Source organism: Fukomys damarensis, unplaced genomic scaffold (genome assembly GCF_012274545.1).
Source record: "Fukomys damarensis isolate Sample0158 unplaced genomic scaffold, DMR_v1.0_HiC HiC_scaffold_37, whole genome shotgun sequence".
Lineage (NCBI taxonomy): Eukaryota > Metazoa > Chordata > Mammalia > Rodentia > Bathyergidae > Fukomys > Fukomys damarensis.
The window spans coordinates 43734591-43743852 of NW_022900949.1; the positions used below are offsets into that span (position 1 = coordinate 43734591).

Genomic DNA, 9262 nt, shown 5'->3' on the forward strand with positions numbered 1-9262 from the left:
AAAAAAAAAAAAAAAAAAAAAAAGAATTAGACACTGTTCTCAGTACTCACAGAATGGCAAACCTAAAATTGTTTGGCTACTGAGGAAATAGGGTCAAAGAAGTGAGCAGACACACTAAGCTGAAGGTCAGGATGGACCTTGGCTGGCTGGCTGGGGGGGTCGGTGGGTGAATCTGTCTGTCTGTCTGTCTGTCTATCTATCTAGATTTGCTAGTCTGTCTATCTGTCTAGATTTGCTAGTCTGTCTGTCTGTCTGTCTGTCTGTCTATCTATCTATCTATCTACATTTGCTATGCAGTTCAGGTAAGGCTTGAACTCACTATGTAGCCCAAACTGGCCTTGAACTTGCGGCAATGATCTTCCTGCCTCAGCTTCCTGAATGCTGGGATTATAGGGGTACACTACTATGCCCAGCCTTGGCAGTAAAAAAATTTTTTTTTGGTACTGAGGATTGAACTCAGGACCTTGCACTTGGGAAGCAGGTGGTGGAATCACTTAGCTAAATCCCCAGCTGTTGGCAGTAAATTTTTACCCAGGATTCTCCAACAGGGCTGACCCATCCCAATGTTCAACTGGAGACAAAACTTACATTGAAAGTAAACGGAAGGAGAAGTAATGTCTTAAGATGCATGAAACATACTGAGTTATACCAGTAAAATTTTGATGATGTACAGAAAGGAATAATCAAATATTTTTGCTTAGGAAAAATAAGATGTACTCTCTTAAAAAACTGAAAGATGTGCTCGCTTCGGCAGCACATATACTAAAAAAAAAACACAAAAACTGAAAGATTCTATCTGAAAAAAGAAACAAGAAAGTGGTAGCAGTAGGGGAATGAAGTGCCATAAACAATAGAACTGACAGGGCCAGGGATTTAGATCAGTGGTTCTGCCACCTGCCTCACAAGCACAAGGTCCTGAGTTCGATCCCCAATACCCATCCCCTCAAAAAGAACTGATGTATCTCAAGTATATACTAAAAAAAAAAAAAAAAAAAAAAAAAAAAAACAAAACAAAAAAAGAACTGAACTGGTGGTGTAATACACGTCTGTATTCCTAGCATTCTGGGAGGCTGAGATAGGATTCCATATTCAAGCTCAGTTTGGGCAACTCAGTGAGACTGTCTCAAAATAAAAAATAAAAAAGATCTGGGGATGTAGCTTAGTGGTAGAATGCTTAGCTAGCATGTGCAATACTCTGGATTAGATGATCTCCAGCACCACAAAAAAGAAGAAAGAAAAGTCCTGGTGTGGTGGTGCTTACCTGCAATCTTATCATTCTGAGAGGCTGTTCTGAGACTGTCTTAAAATAAAAAGGCTGGGGATGTAGCTCAGTATGAAAGACCTGAGTTCAATCCCTGGTACTTCCAAAAAACAAAAAAACCAAAGTGGAAAGTACTATGCTCCTAAAAAGACAAAGAAAAAGAAAAAGCTGTTACTGGGAAAAAGGTAATAGAAAAAGTATGGAGGGGAGAAAAAAAGCATAGAAAGAACATTGTAAAGGTAAATGGAAAATAGGAATAAACAAATTGAAAGTGTCAGTAGTTCACCCAGTGGTTCACAAGGATGCTTTCTAATAAATATGCATTTAACCTAGGAGGGGGAAAAAAGGTACTCTTTATGTTTCATACCTGGATCTACACCACTTCCTTAAAAACATCTTCAAACTTTTCAAATGGCAAGCATTCCTAGTTATTCCAATGCTAGAAGTACTCACCAGTCCTAAGAAGAAAAAACTCCCTCCCATTACCTGGATTCCCAGAGATGAGCAGGGCTTCACCATCCTCTCTGCCCCAATTGGTGGCTGGCGCGCTGTTCCTGGCAAGGCAGTGGCCTGTACAGTTATCTCCTGTACCGGGTGGTATCATAGACCCTCAAACTGTACAAACTACTACCTCAGCCTGGAATCAGGCAAAAGGAAACGTAGCGCTGGAGAAACTCTTCAGGATGCACTTGAGACAGGAAAGGTAACATCCCCACAGCAGAGGCCTGGCAGCAAAGCTGCAAGTGCCACATATTTGCCTCATCTTGCACCACATTTGAAGAATCCTCATTAATCACTCAGAAAAGCAACCCAACAGAAAAATACACCAGTCATTTAGATAATCACATATACATATTTCTTTAGGATCCTAATGTTTTATATTCTTGTACAAAATGATCAACTACATTGCTTACATTGAAAACTACTTCTGAAATAGATATGAAAGGTAGAAATTATATATTTATTAAAAATCAAGTATAGGTTGGGGATTTAACTTAGTGGCACTGCACTGGCCTCTCAAGCCCAAGATCCTGAGTCCGATCCCCAGTACCATCCCCCAAATCAAGTATATGTACAGGTACAAGTATAGGTAGAAAAGTCTCATTAAATAAAAAAGAGACTTTTGTCCATTTGCTGACATACAGCCCAAACAACAGTCTAAGCAATCCTTGTTGAAAGACATTAGAAAAATCTTACTGCAAAGAGCAAAACAGCAAGGTGTGGTGTCACACACCTGTAATCCCAGCACTTGGGAGAAGGCTGAGGCAGGTGGAATGCCAGGTGTTCAAGGCCAGCCTGAGTTACAAAGTACTGTAAATTCAAGGCCAGCCAGAACCATATAGAGACCCTGCCTCAAAAATAAACATTAAAAGGGGGGGGCAATAAATCAGTGATGTAATTGAAAAGAAAAAAACATTCTAACATGTGAAATGTTACAACTTAATCACCAAGACAATCTGTCAACTTGGATTTCTCCCAGGGAAAATGAAGATAAAAATAGGACCATTTATTACAAAAAGAAATTCACAAGTTTTAATTTCAAAAAATCTTTCCTCTTCAAAGATTTCACTTAAAAGTCAAAAGGAATCCCTGGTACCAGTACCAAAAAAAAAAAAAAAAAAAAAAAAAAAAAAAAAAAAAAAAAAAAAAAAAAAAAATCAAAAGGAAAAGGCTAGACTTGCCTCTCATGCTCAAGACCCCAGCACTAGGGAAAATGGGTAGTAAAGAGTAAAAAGGAATAAAATTCAGATTTTAAAAAAAGTATGTCTGGGAGGGCCATGGTGGCTCCTAGGTACTCAGGCATCTCAGGCAGGAAGATTGCATGTACAACAAAGGCAACTAACTGAGATCTTATCTCAAAATAAAAAATGAAAAGGGCTGGGGATATAGCTCAATGTGAGATCTTTGGTTCAATCTCTAATAATAAAAAAGAAAGTATCCTTGGAATTAAAGATGAATAAAGTCACTGTCTTTTATGACAAAGACGATAAAAGTCTGGACACACACCAAAAACTTTTCTAACTTCCCTTAAACTATCATAGTTCAAACATTTGTGAAAACTTTTCTCAAATCCACACACTTTAAATGGGAAGGTCCAGTAGTTCACCACTTGCTGTGCATAGTATTATTTTATTTGTTCTCAAAGCATTTCTTTCAAGTTTCAAGAAGTACAAATCACAAATATAGCTGCTTCCTCCTCCAGTTCCCACTGTAAACTAGAGATTTTTTCTACTGAGTACTAAGTCATTCAGAAGTGCTACTGGCTTGCTTCCAGCATTCCTTGTATAGTAAGGATGTAATTAGCATTGCTAACATCATAGAAAATACTTAAAGTAACTATAACAAAGCATAAGTAGTCACAAAGGTTCCATGAACTATTTAACAAAGGAAACTATGACCTTCCTCAAAAGAAGGCTTACTTACCATCTATTTTGTTAGAGCTGTAAACAACTGTGTTTGCTGCATGAGTGTATCTGATGAGGTCCACACCATATTTCTTACTGTACAGGGTTCTCTTTGGTCTAATGAGCAAACAGAAAAAACACCATCAAAATCTTCCATCACCATAATCTGAGATCTCCAAATATAAAGAGTGGCATGTGGCAAGGGGAGGATTCCTGGTAAGTTTTAATGGAAGAAAACAGAATTTCTTCTAAAAGGAGGAATCAAGCAGATGTAGTGATATACACTTGTAGTCCCAACATTTGGGAAGGCTGAGGCAGAAGGATTGCAGTGAGTTTCAGGCCAACCTGAACTATATGTAAGACCCAGTCTAAAAAAACAAAACAAAACCCAAAGAAATACTACCAGCACCCACAAAAAGACAAAAGGAGTAAACAACAATCAATGAAGAGGTATGGTGGGTGGCACATGCCTGTAGTTCCAGTTATTTGAGGGGCCGAGGAAGGAGGTATGGCTTTAGCCCAGTAAAAGAGCAAGACTCTTTCTCAAAAAAAAAAAGCTAAGGATAGGGAAGCACACCTATAATCCCAGCACTTGGAGAAGCTGAGGCAGGAGGATCACAAGTTTAGGTCCAACCTGGGGAAAAAAGTGAGACCCTGTCTCAAGATAAACAGCAACAAAAGTGTAGGGGTTGCAGGTCAGTATGAAGCCCCTGCCTGGATTCTACCGCCAATACTGCCACTGCCAGCTAGCAAGCAAACACACACACACACACACACACACATCCACACACCAAAAAAATAATCAAACACTATAAAGAATACCTCTTAATGCTTATGACCAATGTTAGGAAGTAGAAGTAAATGTTGGAGCTAAACTCAGGCTTTACCACAATGTTCAAAAGTAACCTTTGAGAAAAAGAAAAGGGTATTGTATCTACTTGGGGAGAAAGGCGCAGGAAACAATACAACTTATAAATTACAACATAGAAGGATATGAGAATACTTAAACCCAAGAACTTTTCTTAAGCCATTCACTTAGAAAGCTCTTTCTTAAAGAGGGCAATGATTTATCAAACTGAAACCAGATGCAAAACTAGTTGCCTTCCTAATATAACCTGCTCTTGAAGACATCAGCCTCCCTACATACACAGCCAAAAGTCTTTTAGAAGGCATACTTGGCTCTCCTTAGCAATGCTTTTTTCTTTTTACATTAATGTAAAATCACTTATTTTCAAGTTATACATTACCCACCCACCTTGAACACTGAGCTAACATGGATCTCAGGAAAATTTGTGACTAAATACAGTGCTTTGTCACAATGCTTAGTCTTTCTAAAAAAACCCAAATATCTCTATAAAGTCAATTTGAATGCTAGAACAATTCTCCATATGCACCAAGTCAGGTAACAAAGCTAACATAATGCTCTCTGCATATAGGTATGAGAAGGACCTTAAAATCCTGTACCAAGCCAGGTGTGGTAGTGCACACTTGTAATCCCAGCACTCGGTAGGCTGAAGTAGGGGAACTGCCTCAAGTTCAAGGCCAGCCTGAGCTACATAGCAAGACCCTGTCTTAAAAAAACAAAAACCTGTACTGGTGTTTACCAAGAGTTCCAATTTATGAAAGAAAGTTCACCCTCTCAGTGTAAAACCCTCTTGGAACCTAGATGCTAAACAATCAAATGACTCAGGCAGCATTAAGACATCAATCACTGTCACTTTCAATTTTTGTTAATGTCAGTAATGCTGAGGGCTTCTCTCTATAAAATCTATTTCTCAACAGGAGTTCTCACAACATCTGAACTGGATTTTCCACATGCTTACCCTTGTTAATACAATATTTCACTCCTAAAAAAAGTAAAAAAAGGCTACCTGGTCCAGTCCATTTTATAGGCTTCTGCTATACAGTTACTACAGCGATAATGAACCTGAGAGTATGCATGTGGTTGCTCTCTAATTTCAGCTGACTTTACACCTACCTGAGGTAGAAGTTAATCCTAGTATTTCAGCCCACCTACAACAGAAAAAGACAGGGCTGGGGATGTGGCTCAGTGATAGAGGGCTTGCAGGGAATGCATGAGGCCCTACGTCTGACCCCGGAAAGGCAATTTTCAAACAGTGTGGTATAATCCCAGGACTCGAGAGGCTGAAGCAGAAGGCTCATTATGATGAGTCTGAGGCCAGCCTGCAATAGACAGAGATCCTGTCTAATACAAAACAAAACAAATGGTGAAAAAAAAGTGGGTTCCACTTAGGTATGGCTTATGTGCCTCAAGTTTATTAAAATGCTGAGTTTTGTCTCGAATAAAAGAATTACTACATCATTTTTTATTTATTTGAGGCAGGGGCTCCCTTTCTTCAGGCTGGCTCTGAACTTACTATGTAGTCCAGGGTGGCCTCAAACTCACAGTGATCCTCCTGCTTCAGCCTCCCAACTGCTGGGATTACAGGCATGCACTACACTCTGCTCACTGCATCATTTTATTCCCTAGTTTGAAAGCAAAGTCTTAATGTCTCATATCCATTTCAAGTAGCTTTACTAAGTCCATGCATAATACTTTCTCAAATATTTTAGTGTCTTCCCTTAAACTAGGTTCTGGTGACCAGGTATGAACAAAAAATAATATTAAACCTTCTTCAAGTAATCTGCATTACCTACCACAATCAACATCATTTATATTCTTTCAAGTTGAAGCATCACTCAATGGATGAACTCCATTATAAAGTTTAAATGGACAATAAACTGAAAAACACTATGCACAGAAAATGTTTTAGCCACTTGGAGGCTCCCAATTCTAACAGTAACATTCAATAAGATATTATGCCTTCTAAGGAATTTCTACTTTTCTTCCAATGTTGATTAGGTCTACAAAATACTTAACATTACCAGTTAAAATCACAGGGTCGAAAGAAAAGTAATTTTGATCACTGCCTTGCACCTGGTCACAACACCAAACCAGAACTCTGGTATCCTAACTACCAGGCCATTCTCATGCCACAGACCACAAAACGGCATGCAGTCATAACTGATCAGAGAAAATTCAAAAATGCATGCCCTATAGTATTACAGCAAAATTAAATTTCCTAATTTGGGTAGTCATGCTCTAGTTATGTAAGAGAATGTCTTTGTGCTTATGAAATCTATGTTGAAATGTTTAGGGAGCTAGGCATGTGGAACACAGCTGTAATCCCAGCATTTCAGAGGCTGAGGCAGGAAGATCACTAGGAATTCAATCAGCCTGGACTGTAGTAAGACCTTGCCTTTAAAAAAAAAATTTAGATATGGATGCTTGATACTTCCAATTTAAGTCTCTAATGGCTCAGGAAAAAATGCATACATACACATATTTACATACAGACTGATAAAGCAGAAGGGCAAAAATTTTTTTTTTTGGTACCGGGGATTGAACTCGGGTCTTTGTGCTTGGAAGGCAGGCCACCGAACCGCTGAGCTAAATCCCCGGCTCCAGAAGGGAAAAATTTAACCACTTTTTCACATTTCTTTCAAGTATTTTTTTAACCCCAAGGAAGTGCTTTGAAACATTCTTTTACTTTCCTTAAATCTGTAATAATGCAAAAATGCTACATGACTGAATAAACTACATTATTTCATAGAACTGGCATTTTACAAAACAGGACTTTATGTCACTGCCATCCTTCCCAAAGGTAGAAATTATGCTACGTTTGGGAATTAATCTGTGATGAAACAGTATCATAACCTTTATTTCCTTTAAATAGTATATATATTTCCATCCTCAAGTTGTGGTGGATGGTTCTAATCTGTGCAAAGTCAACAAATCAAACAAATCAACTTCAATTACTTTCACCTCCAGGAGTCCAATTATCATCCCCCTAACTCCAGCTTTAAAGGCTACTCCTTCTTCCAAATCAAGTGGCCAGACCTGGACAGAAATCCATCCACTAAAGAACAGCATTAAGTACGTGCACAGCTAACAATCCCCCGCCCCAGGAGCATCATGGCAGGACACTTCCGCAAACTGCCGACAGTCAGTTACATAACACTTTCTCATAGTCCCCGTTGAGGAAAATACTGGGGATTATGGCTCAGACCAAATAGCACTACTTTAGATAATCAAATTCACAAACGAAGCGATAAATTCAAAAAGAAAAGCCACTGTCTGTTTTTAATACAGTGGGCCTAGTTGGTAGCTCGTCTGTAATCCTATCATTGAGGCTGAGGCAGGAGGTTCATAGTGAGTTCTAGTACATAGTTCTGAGCCAGCCTGAAGTACAAAGGGATACCCTTGTCTCGAAACAAAACAAAAAACAAAACCAAAAATGGGCAAATGGAACAGCTGGAGAGAGTAGAGAAAAAGCCAAGGATTCAGAAAACAAGACCTAGAACTAGGTAACAAGTCTGACAAAACCAAACATCCCTCAGGCCTGCTTGGGAAAGGTGGTTGAGAGGAAGTCAAATTTAAAATAAACCAATGTCTGCTCCAAAGGTTACCGTGGGACAAGTCCACAGGCCTAAGGTCAGCACAAGGATCCCAGCTCTGCTTATAAGGAATTGCAGAAAGATGCAGGTGTGGTGTTTCGCTAAATGATCTGGCACAATATAAAACTTTCATGATTAGATATAGAATTTTGGTAATTCCAGGTGAACCATAAACTGTTTAGGAGGGGGAAAACAAGTGCAGGAGGAAACACGAAATTGTTCTAGGATGCTTTCTTTGTTTTAACAGGAGCCCACACTGAGATCAGGATGGGAGGCTACGTTTGCTTGTGTCTGGCAAAGAGGAAAAGTTTCAGTATGTAGTTTAAAAGTTCACTATAAACGTGCGCATCGGGCTTAAAAAGAGTAAAAATGAGTAGGAACAGGAAGAAAAGGCCAAGAGGCTCAGAGACGCACAACAGGTAAATCCGACCGCTAAGAGCGGCAACCCACGCAGATCGAGGTAAAGGCCGCGGGAAGCTGAGTAGCAGAGCACCGGCTGTGCGCCAAGGCGGAATCGAGGTCACCGCGAGGAGGGCAGGGACCTGAAGCTGGCGAGGGGGCCGGGGTGCAGCGCTGCAGCGCGGCGTCCAGCCCCGCCGACGGCCGCCACAGTGTGGGGAAAAGAGCTCGCTGCGGGGGTCGGGGATGCAACCAGGGCGTTTAAAGGTCAAGGTCAAGGTGGGGTTTGGTGAGCAGTGCATAAGCGATAGGAGGAGGCCGAAGACACAAAAAACAATCATGCGATCGTCTTTACGGCTACCATCCTTTTAAAAGAGAGAGAGAAAAAATGTCTGGACGGCTGAGGGGTGGAAGCGGCCCTGTCAGGAGCGAGTGCAAAAGAGGCCTGGGACTGGAGTCGGGACTCTGGGCGGGCCGCGGGCCACTGCGGGCCACCAGCGGGAGAGGGAGGTGCTCTGAGCCGAGCCCAGGGCACCGCCGCACTCACTTGCCCTCCTGGCAGTCATAGAGCACGATGGAGTCGTCGTCGCTGCTCGAGATGACCGTCTCGCCGTTGGGACTAAAGTCAAAGCAGTTAATCTTGTCCGAGTTCTCACGGAACACCTTGGCGACGCGGAAGCTCCGCAGCACGCTGTCTGTCAGCTTCATGGCGGCAGCGGCGGCGGTGGCAGCGGCTGCA

At 40.9% G+C, this 9262-nt stretch overlaps 1 protein-coding gene across 1 annotated transcript in view; it reads right to left on the reverse strand.

Annotated features, from left to right (window-relative positions):
• The window catches only part of Wdr82 (WD repeat domain 82), a 27576-nt gene extending 18320 nt beyond the window's left edge, over positions 1 to 9256 (reverse strand). Inside the window, exons 1-2 of the mRNA XM_010625434.2 lie at positions 9071 to 9256; positions 3686 to 3783 (exon numbers count right to left, since the gene is read on the reverse strand). Coding sequence (XP_010623736.1) covers positions 3686 to 3783; positions 9071 to 9231 — 259 coding nt within the window. The 5' untranslated portion in view covers positions 9232 to 9256. The remainder of the gene's footprint in view (positions 1 to 3685; positions 3784 to 9070) is intronic.
• Positions 9257 to 9262: the final 6 nt, after the last annotated feature.